At 42.7% G+C, this 20660-nt stretch overlaps 2 protein-coding genes across 6 annotated transcripts in view; one reads left to right on the top strand and one right to left on the bottom strand.

Annotated features, from left to right (window-relative positions):
* Window positions 1–934: 934 nt before the first annotated feature.
* On the top strand, window positions 935–16997 carry usf3.L (upstream transcription factor family member 3 L homeolog). 3 transcript variants are annotated; one of them, XM_041581408.1, is made up of 7 exons: window positions 935–956; window positions 2859–3024; window positions 3370–3427; window positions 5420–5448; window positions 6781–6863; window positions 8775–8871; window positions 9710–16997. In XM_041581408.1, exons 3-7 carry the CDS (start codon window positions 3387–3389, stop codon window positions 16033–16035), a joined length of 6576 nt encoding a protein of 2191 aa, XP_041437342.1. In that variant the 5' UTR covers window positions 935–956; window positions 2859–3024; window positions 3370–3386; the 3' UTR covers window positions 16036–16997. The 3 variants fall into 3 exon arrangements, with proteins under 3 accessions (XP_041437342.1, XP_018101297.1, XP_041437343.1); XM_018245808.2 differs by lacking the exon at window positions 935–956 and adding an exon at window positions 982–1249; XM_041581409.1 differs by lacking the exons at window positions 935–956; window positions 3370–3427 and adding an exon at window positions 982–1249.
* A 1241-nt stretch (window positions 16998–18238) lies between these two features.
* sidt1.L (SID1 transmembrane family member 1 L homeolog) overlaps window positions 18239–20660 on the bottom strand; it is a 45566-nt gene continuing 43144 nt past the window's right edge. For all 3 annotated transcript variants that reach the window (XM_041581410.1, XM_041581412.1, XM_041581411.1), the window contains one exon: window positions 18239–20487. In XM_041581410.1, coding sequence (XP_041437344.1) covers window positions 20425–20487 — 63 coding nt within the window. In that variant the 3' untranslated portion in view covers window positions 18239–20424. The remainder of the gene's footprint in view (window positions 20488–20660) is intronic.

Here is a 20660-nt window from a genome sequence, read left to right as displayed (position 1 = left end):
GAATGAGCATGACCTCTGCAAATCTGGAGCCACTTCAGTTCCACTGTACAACTAAGTGATAAGAAGTAAATATATGGATCTCAGATCAGTCTCTACAGCTGCTTGAGGGACAACCAACGTGACATCCTACTATATTTGGCCACTTCTTGGAAGCTTTGGCTCGGTGGCAGTGTTTGGGATCTGCAAGGCAGGATTTATAGTTATAGTTTAGGGCACCAGAGGGCCGGCCCCAAAACTGTGCAGCCCTAGGCACAGACCCTCAGGGGCCTATATATAGATACGACCCTGCCCCCTCCAGCAGCCCATCAGCAGAACGATATCATCCAACTTGCAGTACAGCAGTAAAGAGTAGGGATGCACCAAATCCTTCTGCCCAGCAGAACATAATCCTAATGCAAATTAGGGGTGAGAAAGGAAAGCGTGTGACTTTTTGTCACAAAACAAGGAAGTAAAAAATGTTTTCCCTTTCCCACCCCTAATTTGCATATGCAAATTAGGATTCAGATTCAGCCAATGTTTCACGAAGGATTCGGCCAAATCCAAGACAGTGTATTTTGTGCATCCCAAGTAAAGAGTGACTGAAGTTTATCAGAGCACAAGTCACATGACTGGGGGCAGCTGGGAAACTGACAATATGTCTAGCCCCACGTCACATTTCAAAATTAAATATATAAAAAAAAAAAATCAGTTTGATATTTTAAACAATGGATTTCAGGGCAGAATTCAATTCAATATTAACCGGACAAGGGGCGGACTGATGACACTGTGGGCGTGGAGAAGGGAGAGCGGGGGCGGGGCCATGACGAGAGGGGGCGGTGTGTGACAGGGACATTGGTCACATTCCACTTTGGCTTCATAATGCTGAGACCGGCGCCCCTAAAGCAGCAGCAGCAGCAGCAGCAGGGATCAAACTGAAATCACTTGTGTGATTGGCTGGACTGGAGAGTCTCCTCCCTGTTAGTAAACGAACCCCACATTGTGCATCTCGGCCGCTCACATGTCCCCGCCCAGCGACCTATTTCCCACCTCACCGACTGCTTTCGAGCTTCCCTCCCCTAATCGCTTCCGGTTTGTTTCCGAGGCTCCACCCTTGCGAGCGGCTCGGCTAGTCACGTGGTTTAATGGGTCCCACGTGATCTCGCGGAGGCAGGAAGTTAGAGTGTGTTGTTTCCGGTGGGTTCACGGAGTACTCGGGAGGGGGGAGAGGCCTCGTCGGGGATTGACTGTGACGTGCGGGAGCCTGAGCCAGGTAACCGGGTGTAGTCTGGGAACAAGCTGAATAGAGCCACTGGGGATTATATAGTCACTGACTCACTGCTGCGGAGAGAGAAAAAAAAACTGACAAGGGTCCGTCTGTAACTATTTATTATTATAAACATGTATTTATATGGCGCCAACATATTCCGCAGCGCAGTCACATTCAGCTGCATCACTAGCGGCTTCTGAGGTGATAATGGACTGGGGCTCCTTCTGGGACTGTAATGGGCGACGTCACCCAAGGGGCTGTTGTCATGGCAACTGAGCAGGGACATGGCTACTGAGGGGTAACATTATGGGGGACATGGCTACTGAGGGGGTAACATTATGGGGGAAATGGCTATTGAGGGGGTAACATTATGGGGGAAATGGCTACTGAGGGGGTAACATTATGGGGGACATGGCTACTGAGGGGTAACATTATGGGGGAAATGGCTATTGAGGGGGTAACATTATGGGGGACATGGCTACTGAGGGGTAACATTATGGGGGAAATGGCTACTGAGGGGTAACATTATGGGGGAAATGGCTATTGAGGTGTAACATTATGGGGGAAATGGCTACTGAGGGGTAACATTATGGGGGACATGGCTACTGAGGGGTAACATTATGGGGGAAATGGCTACTGAGGGGGTAACATTATGGGGGAAATGGCTACTGAGGGGGTAACATTATGGGGGAAATGGCTATTGAGGTGTAACATTATGGGGGAAATGGCTACTGAGGGGTAACATTATGGGGGAAATGGCTATTGAGGGGGTAACATTATGGGGGACATGGCTACTGAGGGGTAACATTATGGGGGAAATGGCTACTGAGGGGTAACATTATGGGGGAAATGGCTATTGAGGTGTAACATTATGGGGGAAATGGCTACTGAGGGGTAACATTATGGGGGACATGGCTACTGGGGGTAACATTATGGGGGAAATGGCTACTGAGGGGGTAACATTATGGGGGAAATGGCTACTGAGGGGGTAACATTATGGGGGAAATGGCTATTGAGGGGGTAACATTATGGGGGACATGGCTACTGAGGGGGTAACATTATGGGGGAAATGGCTATTGAGGTGTAACATTATGGGGGACATGGCTACTGAGGGGGTAACATTATGGGGGAAATGGCTATTGATGGGGTAACATTATGGGGGAAATGGCTACTGAGTGGGCAACAGAATGGGGGACATGGCTACTGAGGGGTAACAGAATGGGGGACATGGCTACTGAGGGGTAACAGAATGGGGGACATGGCTTCTGAGGGATAATATGGGGGACATGGCTACTGAGGTGATGGTGAGGGCAAGAGGAGGTTGAGGCTCATACAATGGCTTATACTTGTGGCATCTGGCCAATCACTAGTGGCCTCACCCCAATTGCTGACTGTAAATGACAAATCAGTCTTCTGTATATATATATATATTTAATTGCAGGCTTCATACTCACTTTGTGTTGTTGCACATGCCACACACAGGTGATTATTTTTTTCACAGGAAATCTATTTGCTACTATACTTGTATTTATTTCCAGTGGATTGCTGTGTGGATTATTGAACCTGATTGGTTGTGACATATGTCAGTAACATTTACATCTCTGCTATACAGATAAGGCGCCAATGGGCCGTTCTTTGGAATACACTCCCTGTCTCAGTAGAATGTCGGATGAGAGGAGCTGCTTCCCAATAGCACCGGCTGAGGATGAATGTGAAGTGAGAGTGAGCCTGGGCCAGCAGCAGTCACACACAGGAGACCTACACTTCTAGCTTTGGAGGTGAGTGTGAGACTCATTTAGGCCGTCAGCACTCATGGAATGAATGATAGAAGGCTGCTACCAGCTCTCTCACCCTACTATATGCCCTAATTACTCCCTCATTATATACAGCCTTCCCTGTAGTGCAGTGCAACTCTCCCAGGTCTGACAGAGGGACAGAAATGAGTTCAGAGCAAAAGTGAATGTTTTGTAGTAAACTGATGGCTGGGGGCTAGTCAGTCCAGTAGTTGGGTGAGGAGGTCTTTCAGTCAGTAGGCTGAAGAGACTTCACATGACAGTTATTCCCCTTTTGTGCAACAACCAGATTTTACACTTGTGGTGTCTATGGCTTTCCTTTCATACCAGGCACCCTATGTAGAAGCATGCCGGAGATGACTCAGAACCCACCCAAGGCTAAACACAGGTAAGAACCAGGCTGATATACTGCTCCGTGTAGTTGTTCATGGGGAGGGTGAAATATGCTGATATTGCTTACTTATTTGCCACCAAAGGCTGTTGATTTACAGAACAGATGTTTTATATTCAGTTTCTCAGTCGGTCAATTTTAAAACCCAAATGAGAAGAGGAAAAATTATAAAGTGCGATTTAATGAAAAAAAAAGGTGCCACATTCCTTTCCCATGATAATTGTTCCGTGTTGTGGCCTGCATTCTCTGTGTCACTAGAATATTATCTATGTGATTGTGTCTACTCGGGTTTATCGTCCGTATAGTAACTGCAAGCTACTGTGTCCCTGGTATATCATCAGAATAGTAACTGTCAGCTTCTCTCTCCTGGTGTATCATCACAATAGTAACGGCCAGCTTCAGTTTTTTTCTGATGTATCATCAGAATAGTAACTGCCAGCTTTTCTCTCTCCTGGTGTATCATTAGATTAGTAACTGTTAGCTGCTGTCTCTAGTAGTGTATCATTAGAATAGTAACTGCCAGCTTTTCTCTCTCCTGGTGTATCATTAGATTAGTAACTGTTAGCTGCTGTCTCTAGTAGTGTATCATTAGAATAGTAACTGCCAGGTTTTCTCTCTCCTGGTGTATCAATAGAATAGTAACTGCCAGCTCCAGTACTTCCTTGTGTATCATTAGAATCATAACTGCCAACTTCTTCCTTTCCTGGTTTATCATTAGAATAGTAACTGCCAGCTGCTCTTTATAGCAGTGTATCATTAGAATAGTAACTGCCAGCTGCTCTTTATAGCAGTGTATCATTAGAATAGTAACTTCCAGCTTTTCTCTCTCCTGGTGTATCCGTAGAATAGTAACTGTCAGCTCCTGTCCCTCCTGGTGTATTATTCAAATCATAATTGCCAGCTTCTTTCTCTCCTGGTTTATCATTATGATAGTAACTGCCAGCTGCTCTCTATAGTAGCGTATCATTAGAATAGTAACTGCCAGCTTTTCTCTCTCCTGGTGTAACAATAGAATAGTAACTGCCAGCTCCTGTCCCTCCTGGTGTATCATTAGAATCGTAACTGCCAGCTTCTTTCTCTCCTGGTTTATCATTAGAATAGTAACTGCCAGCTGCTGTCTCTAGCAGTGATCCCCAACCAGTAGCTTGTGAGTAACATGTTGCTCTCCAACACCTTAAATGTTGCTCTCAGTGGCCTCAAAGCAGGTGCTTATTTTTGAATTCCAGGCTTGGAGGCACGTTTTAATTGCATAAAACTAAGTATAGTGCCTCCTGTAGGCTGCCAGTCCACATAGGGGCTACATATAGCCAATCACAGTCCTTATTTGGCACCCCAAGGGACTTTTTTAATGCTTGTGTTGCTCCCCAACTATTTTTACATTTCATTGTGGCTCACGGGTAAAAAAGGTTGTGGACCCCTGCTCTAGGGTGTATCATTAGAATAGTAACTGCCAGCTTTTCTCTCTCGTGGTGTATCAATAAAATAGTAACTGCCAGCTCCTGTCCCTCCTGGTGTATCATTAGACTAGTAACTGCCAGCTTCTGCTGGGTGTATCTTTAGAATTATATTAGAATTGCAATTTAGATGCAATAATTTTTGCACCGCTAATTTCATGAATGTGTAACTTGAGTGCCCCTTCTGTTCAAGCTAGGCAGAACATCCAAAGCTGAAGCTTCCCTGTTATTGCTTCTATCACACTGAGGTATAGAATTGAGCAGGGAAGCGTTAGGAGACCCTTCTTGCTTCAGTTAAGCTTTTGCTGCTCAGACCCTTAACCAGACTGAACGGCAGGGTTGCTCAGGTTACACATTATTTATATTAGGAGTGTACAAACTTATAATATCACGAAATGCTAATGTACTATTGATTGGTACTTTCTTTTTTTTATGGTAGGGTATTTATCACAGTGCAGATATTAGTTAGTACCTGTTAGTAGAACTGCACCAACATTTCATACTTGCCTGACTGGTTCTTCTCCCTTTTTTGTAGGAAGAAGAACAGAGAAAGTCACAATGAGGGTAAGTAAAATAAATAAGAGCCGATTCCATTGTAATATCAGCTCTGTGAGGCCTTAAAGGGACTCTACTTTTTTTTTAACTGATTAGTTTACAACTTTCAGTTATCTTTTTTTATTTTTAACTCCACCAAGAACATTCAAAGTAGTCGTATTATGTGCTGAATAAGTGTGCATATTTTTGTTGAATCAGTGTGTGTGTATATATGTGTATATATATATATATATATATATATATATATATATATTTATATATTTATATTTATATATATATATATATATATATATATATATATATATATATATATATATATATATATATATGTGTGTGTATGTATAATTATATGTATAATTATATGTGCTTTAATAAACGAACATAATATAAGTACACTCCGATGTTAAACTGTGCTTACATAAAAGGAACTGCTCAGGTAAGAAATCACTGACACACAATAACCACTCGGTAGGTCCTCTGTAACATACATACATATATACACATGTATATACATATATGGTATTACGCTAAAGGCTTTTACTCTCCATTTAAAGGACAACTAAACCCTAAAATGAATATAGCTAAAAATGCCATATATTATATACTGCACCAGCCTAAAGTTTGAGCTTGTCAATAGCAGCAATGATCCAGGACTTCAAACTTGTCACAGGGGGTCTCCATCTTGGAAAGTGTCTGTGACACTCACATGCTCAGTGGGCTCTGATTGGCTGTTGAGAAGCTAAGCTTAGGGCTCGTCACTAATTATCCATCAGAAAATGAGCTTCCCTGGCTGTAATATAAGCTGATGCTACAGGTTTGCTGATTATTCAATTCTGATGCTAATTGCACTGGTTTCTGTGCTGCCATGTAGTAATTATGTGTATTAATTACTAATCAGCCTTATATTGTGACATTTCTATTCTATGTGTACTGTATATTGTGAGTGGGTCCCTAAGCTCAGTAAGTGACAGCAGCACAGAGCATGTGCAGTGAATCAGCAGAAAAGAAGATGGGGAGCTACTGGGGCATCTTTGGAGACACAGATCTTTACTGCTAAAGGGCTTTGGTTGCCTTGGGCTGGTACAGAAGCACAAAACATCATGTACAACATTTCTACCTACTTCTTTGGTTAGGCTTTAGTTCTCCTTTAAAGTACAATTTATACACGTGTAGGAGCTGCCGTATTGTTTCCCTTGCACTGTACATAAGGAGAGTATAGCCTTTTACACTCAATAGACTTTCTATATATTTAGATTAGATTACATATGTGTGTGCTCTGTCATATTGTTCACCTAATTATAGGTGTTATATATACATATATTTCTGCTTTTTTATATGTAGTGGAAAGGCATCGGAAGAAGAAAATTAACTCTGGGATCAATCGCATTGGAGACCTCATACCCTGTTCCCCAGCCCTTAAGCAGGTACCCTTTATTGTCCTGTAGGTTTGTCCACAGCTGCTGGATTGTGTGCACTGGTTTTCTTCTGTCTTTTGGTGCCAGTGGAGTCAAAAACACTAGTGAATTTTGGGACAAATTGATCTCACCCCAGAGTAGATATAAGAATGCCATGACACACACAGATAGACGTTAATAACTCATACACTTCCCTTGGCATCTTTTATTCCCGTGCAGCTTTTTCATAAATCCTTTTCCTGAAGCCAAAACCCCAAACTTTATTATGTTTTACAAAAAGGGGGGGTTGTGGGAGGACTCCTAAGGCCAAGTAAAAATATATTAAAAGTTCAATGCAAGTGCTACTGACTTGGCCAATTAATCAATGCACATTCCCTGGGCCCCTGTCTCATAAGTAATTCAGTATATATACAAGTGCATGTGCTCACAAAGACAAAGGGGTTTTTAGTTACAAAGTTAAGATAGTTGGTAAGTCACCATACCACATAAACCCCACACGGTGGTCCCTAACTTGTTTACCTCTGGTCATAGTATACAAGGTCTTGTACCTCTCTGCATAGTAGCATTAATTGAAGTAAATTCTCCTGAACCTTGGTTTCAGTCTGAGGGCTAGATCCTCCCCCGCCACTAGCTTGCGGCTTTTAAGAGAGAGAGATTGCCCAAACCAAAGCCAATTTTTTTTTATTTATTTTTTTTAAATGTGATAATGGAAAAACAATAGTAAAGGCAAAGTAAAGTTGTATGTATAGGTGCTTACTTAGGAAGTGTGAATATATGTGTGTGGTTATAGGTGTAAGTATAGGTAAGAATATAAGTGTGAGCAAAGTAAGTCAGTAGCACTTCCATTATACTTTTAATATATTTTTACTTAGCCTTAGGAGTGCACCCACACCCCCCCCCCTTTTTTTTATGGTTTGTCTCCAAATCACAATCCCAGAACCATTGTTTGGAACTGAACTGTGTTTTATTAAAGGAGAAGGAAAGGTTAAAACTAAGTAAGCCTTATCAGAAAGGTCCATCTAAATATACCAGTAAACCCCCAAAGTAATGCTGCTCTGAGTCCCCTGTCAAAAGAAACACTGCATTTCTTTCCTTCTATTGTGTACACATGGGCTTCTGTATCAGACTAACTGTTTTCAGCATAAACCTCATTGCCCTGGGCAAGAGCATGCTCAGTTTGCTCCTCCTCCCCCCCCCCCTTCTCTACTGTAATCTGAGCCCAGAGCAGGGAGAGACTCAGGCAGGAAGTGATGTCACAGCATGTTAATACTGCAGCGTTTCTAGAGCTTTTTACTCAGGTATGGTAAAACATTTTACAGAATAAATATAGCATTCTAGCTTGCACTATTGCAGCTAATCTATTGGCAATAAAATGCCTCCGTATCTTTCCTTCTCCTTTAATAGATACCCTATTTTCTATCCTTTTTTTCAATATTAAGGGGGCGACAGGATTTCTTATTAAAGAAATAATAGTGGTGCTAAAAATGTATAAAGATCAGAAGGAGATACAAGAGAATACTAAACCTAAGCTGCCATGTCATTGGGGATTAGTCATTTCAAGCAGCATACACAATGGTAGAAAGTAGAACAAATAGAGGTTGCTTCTTCATTGCATGTGGGGTGGGGGTGGATCCTCAAATGGTACCCATGGACCCCAGACCTTTTTAATTTTCTCATTGAGAATTTAAAGGCACCATAATTGTCCCTTTCTAATTTCACATCACCCCCCATGTGCATAAGCTGTAATTGTTCTGTTATTTCCCTGTAAAGTAAAAGAGTTTTGAATCATTTTGTACCCACCCATTTGCCATATCACTGCCAGGCTTGCCTTTTTTTTTATTGATCCCAAATGCAGAAGAGGGGAATGGCACGTTTTGGCCTCTGTAAAACTGCCCCTGATTCTCTGTTTTCTCCCTTCAGAGTAAGAATATGATCTTGGATCAGGCCTTTAAGTACATCACAGAACTGAAGAGGCAAAACGATGAGCTCTTGCTGAATGGAGGAGACCAAGAACAAGGTAAGTGAAGCCCATTGCAGAATAATGTATCTCCACAAGAGCTGTAAGAGGCATCCACTATACATTCATTATTCTTGGATCTTTTTTTTTTTTTTTTTTTATGGAAAGTGGTTATTTCTCCTCTCCTTGGATTATGTAAAGGAGCCTCCTTTATGGTTCAGCCTTGTGTAAGCTGCCAGTGTCTTGGGCATCCTTCCTTATTTCTTCCCATAACCCTCCCGTGGTATAGTTATCCCCTTAGAAGAAGCCACAAGTAGAATTCAGGAGGCATGCTTTGACATCACATGGTCAGACAAAGATTTTGAGATTTTCTTAAGATTGCAATTACAGCAGGACAGCCCGATGTGCTTGTTATCAATTATTTGTTTTATGGATGAAGTGGTTATGTGTGTATACATTTGTACAGTTCTTAAAGGACACATTTTATATAAGATATATTACTCATCCTTCCTCAAAACATGTAATGACGCAGAAAGAAAAATGTTTTTAAAGCATTTTACCTCGTAAAACTGGTGGTCTAAAACTGCACTAAGCTCTCTTAGGAGCTGGGGGTGTATGCCATCAGGCCCTGGAGCCTTGTTTACATTAATTTTTATTAAAGCTTTATGGATCATATCCTGAGTCAGCCACTGACTAGATTGAGCTGAGCCATTAGTGCAGTTATAAAGTGAGCCTGGGAACTCTGACTCCTCTATTGTACACACTGAAGAAAATAACTAATTTAGGAGTTAGAGCAGGAGTTTCTTTACACACAGTAAGCCACACCCTCACACTGTTATGCTTTTGTGTTTTTGGTGCGGTTTGCCTAATATCTTGTGATTTTTCTTTTTTTCTCCAGCAATTGAAATCGTAAGGCTCAGAAAGGATTTAGCAGAAACTCAGAAGGAGAACGCTCGTTACATAGAACTTCTCAAGAGCAACGACATCTGCTTGTATGACGATCCCACCCTCTATTGGAAAGGAAACCACAAGAACTCAAAAGCTTCCTTGGTTGTTCCGGCGGACCAGGTGCAGAAGCCCTTGTGCCTCAGTGGGAATCAGCTGGGTTCCAACAACTCGACTGCAGCAGTGCAGGGGATTACGTTCAATGTGGGAAACAACCTACAGAAGCAAACTGCTAACGTTGTGCCGGTGCAGAGGACCTGTAATATAGTAACACCTATCACCATATCTGGGGTTTCTCTTTTAGAAGGTAAAACATGGCAGCAAAGTGCTACAACTATAACATCATCCAGTCAGCAGGCTTCTCTGTGTCTTCCTTTAGCCACCCCAGCACCAATCACTGTTGGCATCGCTACTTCTAAGGTTGAGAGGTCAGTTCTTATCCCCATCAGTTCTGCATCTCATCCTTTATTAAACAGTGCAGCCAGCCAGATACAGTTTGCTTCCACCCAGACATCCCTGCTTGGAGAGAACAGAGTACAAAGCAATGAAGGTGCAACGCATCCAGATAATTTGCCAAAAGTATCTTCATCCATCTCTTCCAGCCTCCCATCCAACTTGTCTTCATTGGTTCCTGAAGTGCCGTTAGTTAGTGTGTCTGGAATAAGTTTACAAGAATCTCCAAATTTGCTCCAGGGGCAGTTGTCAGGTGCTGCCAGCTGTGCAGTAAAGGATGTCATCCAGGAGATCTTTCCTAGTATCAGTACTGACTCTGGCCTTCACATAGCAAACTCTTCCAGAGAGGTTGTAACTACTGCTGTAGAAACAGCAGCCGGATGTGCTGTGAGTAGCGGTTCTGCATCATCACTGGGGAATAGCTGGTCACTTAGTGCTGTACCAACTCGGGATTTGAAATCCATTGGAAGTTTAGCGCGGGTTCCCTCGGATGGTAACACGCAAACCACATGGACAACTTTACAAATAGCAGGAAGTACCATCCAGCCATTAAGCCAAGCACCTCCTAGTGTTGTTCCCATGCTAGTAACTGAACAGCGACTGTGTCCCAAAGAAGTAATTGCTAACAAACCAACCCCTTGTATAAACTTGAGCAGTTTGACATCAGACACTGGCAAGCCTGTTGAACAAGTCATGGTAAAAATGTCTTCTTGCCAACCTGTACAGATGCAATCACGGATATCCCAGCCACAGTCCGCAACTAATATTCTTCCTCTCAATCAGCCATTACAGGTCATACAAGTGGCTCAACCAGTGGCACCAGCTGTTAACCCTGCGCAAGCCAATCAAAATATTATATTTCTCCAGCCTCCTACACCAGCTCCTTGTACCCCTGTTATCCAGGCAGAGGTTCCCAAGCCCACAATTGGCCAGCAAATTGTAATAATCCAAGCACCTAATCAAAATCCACTGCCTTTAATGCCAACTCAGCCAACCCCCCCTGTTGTAGTACCCCTAAATCCAGCCAACCCTGTTGTCTGCCCTTCAAACTCAGTGCAAAGCACATCTCCACCACAGATATTTGGTGGCAAGCATCTTGTCCATATATTGCCGAGGCCAGCAACTTTAGTAGCACCTTCCACCACACAGTCTGCACCTTCTTCCACAGCGAGCGCAAACCAACAGCCACCAACGATTTCTTTAAATGGACAACTGTTTGCATTACAGCCAGTGACTCCTTCTGCTGGCACATCAAGTCAAACACACATGCAGATTATCCAGCCCACCACTTGTGAAGACCCCAACACTAATGTGGCCTTGAATACTTTCGGAGCTTTGGCCAACCTTAGCCAGAGCATCTCCCAAATAGCTGGACAAAGTTGCTTACAGTTTACTGTTAATTCTTCTGCAGCTGCTGTAACATCTGCCAATATCCCCTTAAATTGTGTCTCTACAAGCGGAGTTTCAACCACTACTGAAAGTCCACCTGTAACCTCAACCCCAACAAATGCATGCGCAAAACCTCCTGGTGGATCACCAAGTTCAAAAGCCAAGAAAGGAATAAAGAAAACAAATGTTAAGAAATCGGCTTCTTCTAGAAAAGAGGATATTCCCTCTAACAAATCAGATAAACCCGAATCCGCATGTGTACAGAGTTCTAAATTGCCCTCTGCTGGTGAGGTTCAGAAATTCCAGGATAACGCATGTATGGTAACTTCTGTCCAAGGAAACTCAAATGTGTCAGACATTAGTTTATGCATCGGTAGTAGTACTGAGAGCGTCCAGGAAAGCAATACTTTGAGTGTGTTAAATACTGGTGTGGAAGAAAGACTTATTCCCAAGCCCGCAGAACCTTATTCCTCAGAATTTTCTTCCTCTAGAGATCATGGTTCTGGTGCAGACACTTGTATAACGCAGCTACCAGATTCGTCACTATCAGAATCTATAAAATCTCTTGCTGTAACCAACATTTCCACAAAGCCTGCTTGTCGCCAACCCATGCATGATACAACTATTAGGAAATGTACCACTCAGTCAGGGGTATCCACAGCTGGGCCTTCCCAAGTCTTTATTGGCTCTGACGCTTGTGTTACTGAAATAAACTCTGCTGCTTTAACTGCAACAGATTTGCTAGAAGCACAGATTTTGTCAGATGATCCAAAGGGAAAATCTCTCTCTGTAGTAGAATCCACAAAAGAAGTGGTTGGGGATGAACTGATCTACAGAAAAGAGAAGTCCAAAGAGTCTGATGAACACGTAAAGCAGGATGTATCATTACTGCCCATAGCAGCCAGTTCTGTTTCCCAGCATCAGTCCGGTACCACTGAGCAGGAAATGGAAATCTGCAGTTCTGTGCCTAATAGCAGACAAACGGACTCCCCCATGTCCACAAGCTCTAGCAGCAGCCGCAATTTTTCTGTTGCCTCCATGTTGCCAGATGCAAGTAGGGAAGATGTTACCAATAACACTCCCCCAGTGACAGAATTTACTGGCTGTTCCTTTGCAGAACAAAGTGATATCGTTGCTGTAGCCGCAAGGGCCATTTTCGACCAGGAAAACTTGGCAAAAGGAAGACCCAGACAGCAGCTCGAAACTCCAGCTCCTGTGTCCAATAACACCAACGCTACATTGTTGACGGCTGAATGTCGGAATCCATATACACCTCAGGCTGAAAAAGAGAGCTTTATTCAGTTGCCTGCAAAATCCACTTCCTTTACATCTCACAACACAAATGCCATCCCAAGTGCTGATCGTATGGAGGAAAAAAATAACTGCCCCGTGGGAATCAACACAACCAACCTCTCCCTGCAAATTCCATCATCTCAGTCTCAAAATGTAACTAGTTTAAGTATAAATAACTTGATCCAACATGGTGGCACAACCCATTCCATTGCTAACTTTGCAAATGCACCTCAGACATCGACTCAAGTAACTTTACCTCCAGCCTCTAAACCAGTTTTGTCCTCTGGTAATTATGAAAGCCAGGGTCACAGATCTGCAACCTTATCTGAATATTCTCAGGAGCAGCTGCATTCTATGAGGAGCACTGTCATGCAAGTGACGCACACAACTGAGTCTCTGTTAAAGCAAACTGATGAGCACCGGAAGGATTCTAACAAGCGATCGGCACATGAGGATGGCTTGCTTTCAACAGCCAAGAGACAAAAACAATGCCAGGTCCCACTGAGACTCGAAAGGATCCAGGCCCCGGATGGTCTTGGAGGACAAAATGAAATCATGGTCAACCATGTGCCTTCCAATACGTCTTCCTCTGTGTCTGGTGGTAATACAGTGCATGAAGATGGCCTTGGTCCTTTATTCCCTTCTAGTAATAGTTTTGTTAGGCAGTCGGACCTCCGTTGTAGTTCTCAGACATCTGTTTCAGAGCACCAGCAGGGGCAAATGGCGAGTCAGCACCTAATGCAGCAGCACACTCCAAATCATCAGGGGTCCCTACACCATAGTAGTGTCCCGTACCTGAAGCAGCAGCAACAAGCTGGCCACTTAAGAGAGCAGCATCATTTGTATCAGCAGCAGCAGCACCATGTTCCTCATGCAGAGAGTTCTGTACATGCACAGTCTCGTAGTGTGCAGCAGCAGCAGAGACTGATCCAGCAGGATGTCCAGATGCAGAAAAAGCAGACTCCCGTACAGAGCAGCCAGCCAACACGGATGTCCTTGCAGCAGAAACAACATTTGGCTGAGCAGAACCGGTCAAAAGGAGCCCAGACGCACCAGTCCCATCACCAGCAGATCCAGCAGCAAATGCAGTCTCACTTTGGGCCTTCCCAGGCAGACAAAACATGTGAGAATACTGCACCCAACCGGAGCCACCATGGTACTCATCCACAGAGCCATGTGTCCCAGGATATACTTCACCAGCATCCACAAGAGGTTGGCAGCAGAACACAAGGACCACCAGTGTCTTCAGAGCACTTACTTGGCCACAGCCAAGTTCAGAGGCTGATGACGTCAAGGAGTTTGGAGCAGCAATTGGTTTCCCAGCCAAGCATAATATCAAGACCAACAAACATGGCTTGTACCACACACAGGCAAGAAAGGAATAGAGTTTCTAGTTATTCTGCTGAAGCCCTGATAGGTAAGACCACTTCCAATTCTGAGCAAAGGATGGGACTTTCTATTCAAGGCTCCAGAGTCTCCGAACAACTTGAAATGAGAAAGTATTTGGATATCTCTAGAAATAAAGGCTTGGCAGTCCATAATATTCATGGTCAGATATCCATCGAGCACTCTGTTAATACGGATGCCCAACGGCTCCCTGATTGCCAGACTTTTAAGGCAGGTGGCTCTAGTCAACAGCAGAGGGGAAGCTTTGATGCCCAGACTTCGAGACCAAATGACGTAAACACAGTCTCCTCTATGAGGGGCATGCAGTCCCAAGCCTATAAAATTACACAGAACCAAAATTTGTCCATGGATCAACAAAAACATCTATCATACCAGTTAAGGCCTGACTTACCGCTCTCAAATACTCTCCCAATTCGTGATAATGAAAATTCCTGCCACCAGAGCTTCATGCAGAGTTTGTTAGCACCACATATTGGTGAACAGGTGGGGGTGGGTCAGAGGCTGATTTCCAGTAATCAGAGAAATACCCAGTATAATCCAGCCTCTGGCGGGGTTGAATACAGCTGCCCTACTTCCCGCGATGCTGTTCATCTTCGAAGAGATGTTGATGGACAGAATAGGGAAAGCTGTGACTTGGCCATTGCACAAGTGACTTCCAGGAGTCATTCTTTAAGTATTCCCTTCTCCAGTTCTACCTCCTCTGTAGAAATTCCGTCTCGCAGCATCAGCCCTAATGCATCAATGCAGAAGGCAAACATGATGCGACCTAATGAGGCTCAAGGTGCAAAAAACCATTTAAACATTCAGGTTTCCATTAACATGCATGGGGTGGTCCATCCGGCTATTCCCCAGCATTCCGTGTCCCATAGCAACCTTGATCAGAGGCAAAATGTGAGGCAGCAAAATCCCCCTGTATCTCAGCGATCACGACATCTGCTGCTAGACAATCCTGACTCCAAGGGCCGTCAGCCAGAAAGGAATCGTCCTGGAAACCAAAGGCATAGCAATATGTTTGAGCCTGCTCTGCCCCACCTTTCCTTAACTGGTCCCAGTAGCATGATACTTGGACGCCAGCAGCCGGTAAATGATAAAAGGCCGGGTATTGTCCGTTTCATGCCAGACAACACCCAGGTTTCCAGCGACAATCCTGCTCCTGACCAGCACAGTCTGACTCAAAACTTTGGCTTCCCGTTTATTCCTGAGGGAACGATGAACCCCCCAATCAATGCCAATGCCTCGTTTATTCCTCCAGTTACCCAGGCTGCCTCCACTCGCACACCTGCACTTATACAGGTTGATCCTCCGAATACACTGCCATCTTTTTATCCACCATACTCACCTGCCCATCCAAGCTTGTCCAATGACATTACTATTCCCTATTTCCCCAATCAGATGTTTCCAAACCCCAGCACAGAAAAACCCAACAGCACTGGTCTAAACAACAGGTTTGGGACCATATTATCCCCACCACGGCCTGTGGGATTTTCTCAAACCACCTTCCCTCTTCTCCCAGACATGCCGCCAATGCACATAGCCAACCCCTCCCATCTGTCCAACTTCAACTTAACGTCCCTCTTCCCTGAAATTGCCACGACTCTTCCCACTGATGGCTCTGCCATGTCACCTCTACTCTCCATTTCTCACTCTTCTGGATCAGACTCATCGAAACAGTCCTCAAACCGACCAGCACACAACATAAGCCATATCTTGGGCCACGATTCCAGCTCGGCTGTGTAAAAACATTTACAGATTATTATTATTAGGGAAAGTGTGTATTTACAGCTTAAACCATGGAAGGTTTATGCTCTTCATATGTTGCTGTGGGACAGCAGTTTGCAAGCTGAAATACTGGTATAAGTTGTGCAACAGTTGGCTTCCTGAGCTAAATGTGTGATTCTTAGTTTATACATGTGGCAGCCATATTGTTTCCATCACGTTACAGTGTGAGCTTATGCTCAGAACATTGCTTTTTATTATGTTCATGTGCATTGGTGCAAGCTGTTATATTGCTGCTTTTACACAGCATCTTATAGGAAACCCTATTGTCTGTTTGAGCTAATACAACAGCTGCCATCTGTATCTATAAATTCAGAAGTACAGAGAAGGCCTGCTCTGGGCACACAGTATAGGAAACAATATGACCGCTCTCGCTCATATGTGGAAATATAAATATTCAGTATATCTATGCCATCAGAATTTATAAGAGATCTGAACACGGTTTAACTCTTGGTGCTGAGGACTCACTGTACTTGTAGTGCAGAACATGTTAAACCCATGGTTGTCCAATAGCTGCTAAGCCACAGATCTCAATGAGTTCAAGCAGTAAAGCAAATGCCGAAGAGGTGCCGTCGGGCTGGCAGTTGCTCTCCTACTGTAAATACTGTACACTTATATCTTGGACATGGCACAGATTGAGTCTCCTGTAAATATGTTGAATATTTTTGTACTTTTTAAAATTTGTTTTTTATCCTGCGCTTTGTGATTCGGATTTGAATCTGGGGCTTTAGTTCTCTCGGGATTGGTCGGGCGTGGACCTCTTCTTTTTTTTTTTTTTTGTATAAAGGCTCTCAGATCTTGCATAACGTATAGAAACGAGTCAATCTTCTGAGCTTTTTGTTTATTTAAAGTAACAATCTGGTTGTAATAATTCTTTGTAAAGATTTAAACTTATTTTATTAATAAAATAATTACTGCATATCTTTTGCTGTCATCCGCTTGGTCAATGACTTCATGAGTTTGACAGTTTGAAGAACCAAGAGCTCAGAGAAGGAAGATTAATCCTGAGTATCGATTGGTCTGTATGCCTACTTTTTTAATATTTATGATGAATAAAAAGTGATTTTTTAACTTTGAGAATTGACTGGAAATATATCTTTGAATTTTAGAAGATTAATCCTGCACTAAACCGATATAGATGTTGGCCACACCACCAGGTACCTAGTTATTGCCTTTGCGTAAAGGGACCGTGACAATAAAGGAAGGCTTTTGCAGTCATATGTAAAGAAGAGGCCATGGTCAGGGAACAATGGCGGCTTACACAAGGCTGGGAGCGCAGTCATGTTCATCCCTTATAGAAAGTAGAGTTTCTCAAACAAATGCAAAGGGGCAAAACAAGAGGCACTTTAATATCGGTACCATATTTTGCTGTTGGCCACCTTTGTGCTCTTCACTTTCTCATCTTCTGCTGTACCCATGCCCGATATCCACAGTAAATGTCCGGATTGTTACCGGTGAGACAAACTGGAAGTAAGACAGGATCTAAAGTGGGTTCAGCCCAACACTTTAAATCACACAATGTTGTTTTCCTTGGGGCAAGGAGTGTCAGGAATCTCTAGGGTAGAAAGTGCCACCCATGGCAAGGGTTTCATCCAGCCTTGTGTCCAAAATGGCACTACCCACTGTCAAAGGGCAACCAAATGTATAAAATAGATTATAAATCTTTATAAAAATACCTGAATAGTTGTGTGTGTGTTTATATATAGAATTATATGCTCAATGATATATCACATACACTCAGCGCAAGGGTATCTCCTTTGGGCTGAAAATCCCCATAAATGGCACTTTCAGGCAGGGCTATCTGGGGAGCTTCCCAGCTAAAAGGCATAACGCTTTAGTTATGCTCATGAAACGTGGACATTTTGATCACCATTTTCCTCAGACAAAGAAGAGCGTTAGTGACAGGCGACCTCTACTCCATTATCAAGAGAGCATAAGGGTATTTGCCCGTACCTTTTACTCTGTGGTGCGTTACTCAGTTTGTGGTTTTTATTAACGATTTTATGGAACTGTATTGGCAGCTGGATGTAGTCTTCAATCCAGGAGTGGAATTAAGAGTTGAAAGATTTAATCCCCAAATTTGACTCATTTTGGTGGTGATTTAGCAGCAGTATGTCTTTAATGAAACCCTGGTACATGCCCAATGAAAGGGCTGGAACAAAAATGAAAACCAAAATGAATTTATTAGAACATTTTCAGCAATAAAGACAAATTGGAAAAGATTTCTGAACTCCTTTATCATGTTACAACAAACATTGGATGAAATTTAAAATTACAGTTTTGTCATTTCAATACAACAAATGTGGTCACATAAAATTTGCAGATCTATACAGTATTTAATTGTGTGGCGTAGGCTGTGGCACCAAAATGCTCAGGTTAGTTGGATTTTCTGTAGTCACATTAATACCCAAAAGTACTTTTTTTTAATAAGAGCTGACTTTTTCTTAAAAAAAAAACCCTGAGCCTTAAAAATTCCCACTGTCAAAAAAAATTCCTCTGAGATAGGATTTTATTATGTACAGAATTTTAAATAAATACCACCATTCCGATTGGTTAAAGTAAATAATTTGATGAGGAGAAATTTGGTATCGGTGGATGACCTTGATGAGTTCCGCAGTCACTAGTATTTAGACTGTAAATATACTGTATGTATAATGCCTAAAATTTTATGGCATTTTATATGAATGTGAGTGATAAAACAAGGTTTCGCTGATCATTGTGATTTATAAAAATTCAAATATTTAAAGACAAGCTTTAGGAGAGCAGAATCATGGTTTAATGCTCCAAATCCAGAAATCGATTCAACACTCTGCTAGATCCTCAATCGAATCAGAAGCCTTAAATTGCTGAATTCAAGGTGCAATTTTTGTTTTAATACAAATTTTTAGATTTTGTGCAAATTTGAATTTGATTAAGGCTCCAATTTGTTTCTGTATTCGACCTAAATGTTGAGTTCATTGAATCAAAAAATGATGGGTTTTGGCCAAACTGATATTTTGAAGAAAAAACAACAACCTTTAAGTAACAATAATTAACCCCCCCCCCCTTAGCCATATAATGTAGTATCTAACGCGCTATTAAGCTGACCAGACCCCAATGCGACACTGGGAACAGGCAACTAAGGAACATTCTCTCAAAGCTCCACAAGGAACCTGAGCAAAGAAGCCAGCCTGAGAAGACAATGCCACAACATTACAGACTCTTGGACTCATTTCGATGAAAGTCTGTGCTGATTGGTTTAGCACATTTTTGGCACAGTTATTTTAAGCATTTTTAAATTAGTTACAAGATTTAAAAAAAATGTTCTACAACATGAGAAAATGTAGTGGGTCAATACGTAGGGTAATGATGATGCTATCACTTTAAAAGATCACATGTTTGGCGGACTCATTGGCAAATCTCATGAAAAGATGTATAAATGCAAGAGAAATGTATTAAAATGTTCCTCTGTCTCTTACCAATGACAAAGGCAGGAAGGCTACAAGCAGCGCACGGTTTGAACCCAAGTACGTTGTACTTTGAAGCCACGAGCACATACATTTACTGTGTAAAGTTCACACCAAATTCAGCAAAACAGAACGATCAGCCACACTCCACACAAGATTATGCGCTTTACCCTCAACACCCAGGAGGGTAATGTCAGGACTAGAAACATTTCAGAGAGGAGATTTGGGTTTAAAAACAAAAAAAAAAAAACCCAGAAGAAACTATGTAGCTGTTTGCCCTGGGTTCATGGGTAACTTTACAGAAAATATGGAAGTGGATTCATCGAATCAGGGCTGTGCAAAAAGTATCCTGAAATCTCCGTGGTAATGATGTCCTATATTTTGGTTATTTTCTCAGATCTGATTGACCATCACTCTTTTAGTAGAGATTTCTGCTATCTCTCCCTGCTGAAGTCCTGGATAAAAAAGTCCGGATTGGATAACCACCACTCACTCAATCTCAAGTTCAACCAGCAAATCTACTTACATGCCCCACACTGTGGTTGCCCTGGGGAAGGAAATAAGTTACGGAACCACAGATGTGGGAATCTGTTTCACACATTTTAGAACATCAAGTAAATTGTGCAGTAATATAAAAGCTAGGGCTGACCAGCCTGGTAGCAAGGTGGCCCTGGATCAAGCTCTGGGTTTGGCAGTATTTGTAGGCAGCATGTATGGTCCTTTGATCAGTAGATCGCTTGGCTAAGGAGAAAACGAAACACTTCTCCAGCTATTGGCACCATCATACTATCAAATTCCTTCGGTTGAACGGTTGAACAGCTGGAAAGGGCTTTACTCCTGCAGATTCAGCTTGATATCAAGCTTCTCAATCCATGGAGGAGGTCTGTTGGTGAGAGGTCCTCACTTAAAACACTGGGATTTTATCTCTGCGTACAACGTCCAAATCATCATCCAGTGTGAGAAGGACCTGGAAGTTAAAAAGAAATGGTTCATGTTGAGCAGTGGCATGAGAGGCTTAGCCTGAAGGCCAGTTAGGGTGAGAGGTCAAAAGAATAGCTTTCCTAGGTAGACCTGGAAAGTCCAACTTGATCAGATTGCCTTAGATATCCTTGAAGCGATGACTGAGGTAGCAGTATTTTC

The sequence above is a fragment of the Xenopus laevis genome, chromosome 2L, assembly GCF_017654675.1.
Source record: "Xenopus laevis strain J_2021 chromosome 2L, Xenopus_laevis_v10.1, whole genome shotgun sequence".
Taxonomy (NCBI): domain Eukaryota; kingdom Metazoa; phylum Chordata; class Amphibia; order Anura; family Pipidae; genus Xenopus; species Xenopus laevis.
The sequence above is the reverse complement of the archived record's forward strand: the minus strand, read 5'-3'. Positions and strand labels throughout refer to the sequence as shown.

Bases quoted from the DNA above. Each gene is read 5' to 3' on its own strand.
- usf3.L (XM_041581408.1), top strand. From the start codon at position 3,387: ATGCCGGAGATGACTCAGAACCCACCCAAGGCTAAACACAG. The intron at 3,428-5,419 runs GTAAGAACCAGG...CCTTTTTTGTAG, and splicing joins CCACCCAAGGCTAAACACAG to GAAGAAGAACAGAGAAAGTC. The intron at 6,864-8,774 runs GTACCCTTTATT...TTCTCCCTTCAG, and splicing joins GTTCCCCAGCCCTTAAGCAG to AGTAAGAATATGATCTTGGA.